The following is a 1,935-nucleotide window of genomic DNA, read 5'->3' as shown; positions in this document are numbered from 1 at the left end:
CCACATATTCAACATACTTGCTCACAGTGCCATAGTGGACTGGCACAGCTTCTTTCAGCTACTTGTCTGCCACAGACACACTTTTGTCTGCTAACTCTGGGACAGGGCTGACAACTCCCTAAAACCACAATGATAAATTAGTACAAAAACATAAAAACAATAGAGATTGCTTTGACTTCTGCTTATAGTCAGAACACCTAAAAGGTATGACCTTTTACCTGCATGACAAGGATTTTCACATTTATGTTGTCCACACAGCAATTTCTGCCCACATGGCAGCTGACACGACCACTCCTTGGCACTGCACCTACGAGGAATCGGTTTTCCTTTCTTACAGTAACAAGTGATTGTGACCATTTTTGGACAAGGAGGGCAGGGACCTAGAATATAATGAAGGAAAAAAATCCTAAGTCGAAAGTTAAAACATTCAGTTCTTGAACATATTCTTTACTAATATTTTAAAAGACAATTCTTTTTAGTATCTTCTTATATAAACTTTAATTCTGAATTCGACATTCACATTCTCTTTGCTTGACAAGATTAAAAATTTAACAACTCATTCTCACACAAAAAAAGAATGTAATATAAAACTCACCTGGATGGCAAAGAAGTAAACACTTATGGCCACAAGGAGGTTTAAATTCTCTCTCACATACTTGGCCACATGAATGAGGCACAAGCCATGGATCTAAAGGTGGATCTTCTACCTTTCCACAATAGCAATAGTACCTAGTAGGTGTGTCCGATTGTTTGTATTCAAACCTACATTTTGGACTATAAACAGAAGGAAATTACTAAAGTTTATTTTCATTTTTGACAATTACATGAGAAACAGGGGGAAAAATCACTTAGTAAGTCACACTCTGTTCATTATTTTAGTAGTAAAAAATAAGGTTACTGAAATTCATTTCAAACATCTAGAACAGTTATGAGACGACAGAACTATTCTACACCTGCATTGTCTAACACATATGACTGGTGAGCAGCTGGAATGCAGATAATCCATACAACTGAAGTACAGAACTTTTTATAATTTTTAAAAATGAAATAACCACACATCTTGAGTTGCTACAGAATTATGTATGTTAAATAGCACACATTTAGAAAACAGCACACATTATTCAGAAACAATTACAGAAAGAAAGCAACACTGGCTTTCCACTTGTTTACGTTTTACTCTTGTATCCATCCTACTTTTTACAAAGTTCAATATCTTAAATTTTAGTTGTGTGGTTAATACTATGTAAAATATACTAGCAATCACATAGAGAGAAATCAGCTCACATGAAGGCAATATAGTGGCAAGAATTAAAGGGGCAAAACAAAAAATTTCATATTCCTTATAATCCATTTAATACAAAATAGTTACATTTCAAACATTCCCAAATCAAAGAAAAACTCAAATACTGTTTTATACACCTTGCAAAAGCAAAAAGATTTTTAACTAGCAAGGTTAAAATACATTTTAGTACTAGAAGTGTTAACCATCAGTTCTACCAAATTCCCTTGTAGATTACAAATCACTTTTAAATGATGCTCTAATCCTCACTACCCACCAAACAAATGAATATACTTTCCTAGAAAAGTTTCACATCACTTAAATTTCTCTTGCATCACACATATTTTCACTATCCTGAGAACATAATTTATTCAAAATAAATGCCATATAAATATTTAGAAAAAACAAATGATATTTTTCTTATAATTAAAATAAAAGCAAATACCATGTCTCATTTGGGAAAAAAAAAAACCCAAATTTTATTAGGAGTAAAATTTTGCTGTTACAACTTGGATAGAGCTGGAAAAGATCATGCATAGTGAGGTAAGCTAGAAAGAGAAAGAAAAATACTGGATGGTTTCACTCATAGCAGGACTATAATGGACCAGGCGAGAAAATAACAAAAATAATGAACAACCATATACCAGAGACATTTT

At 32.9% G+C, this 1,935-nt stretch overlaps 1 protein-coding gene across 1 annotated transcript in view; it reads right to left on the bottom strand.

Moving 5' to 3' along the window:
• NFXL1 (nuclear transcription factor, X-box binding-like 1) overlaps positions 1-1,935 on the bottom strand; it is a 38,712-nt gene that overhangs the window by 33,161 nt on the left and 3,616 nt on the right. The window contains exons 3-5 of the mRNA XM_012724000.1: positions 596-774; positions 219-380; positions 18-118 (exon numbers count right to left, since the gene is read on the bottom strand). Coding sequence (XP_012579454.1) covers positions 18-118; positions 219-380; positions 596-774 — 442 coding nt within the window. The remainder of the gene's footprint in view (positions 1-17; positions 119-218; positions 381-595; positions 775-1,935) is intronic.

Source organism: Condylura cristata, unplaced genomic scaffold (assembly GCF_000260355.1).
Source record: "Condylura cristata isolate star-nosed mole 26May11 unplaced genomic scaffold, ConCri1.0 scaffold00012, whole genome shotgun sequence".
NCBI lineage: Eukaryota > Metazoa > Chordata > Mammalia > Eulipotyphla > Talpidae > Condylura > Condylura cristata.
The sequence above is the reverse complement of the archived record's forward strand: the minus strand, read 5'-3'. Positions and strand labels throughout refer to the sequence as shown.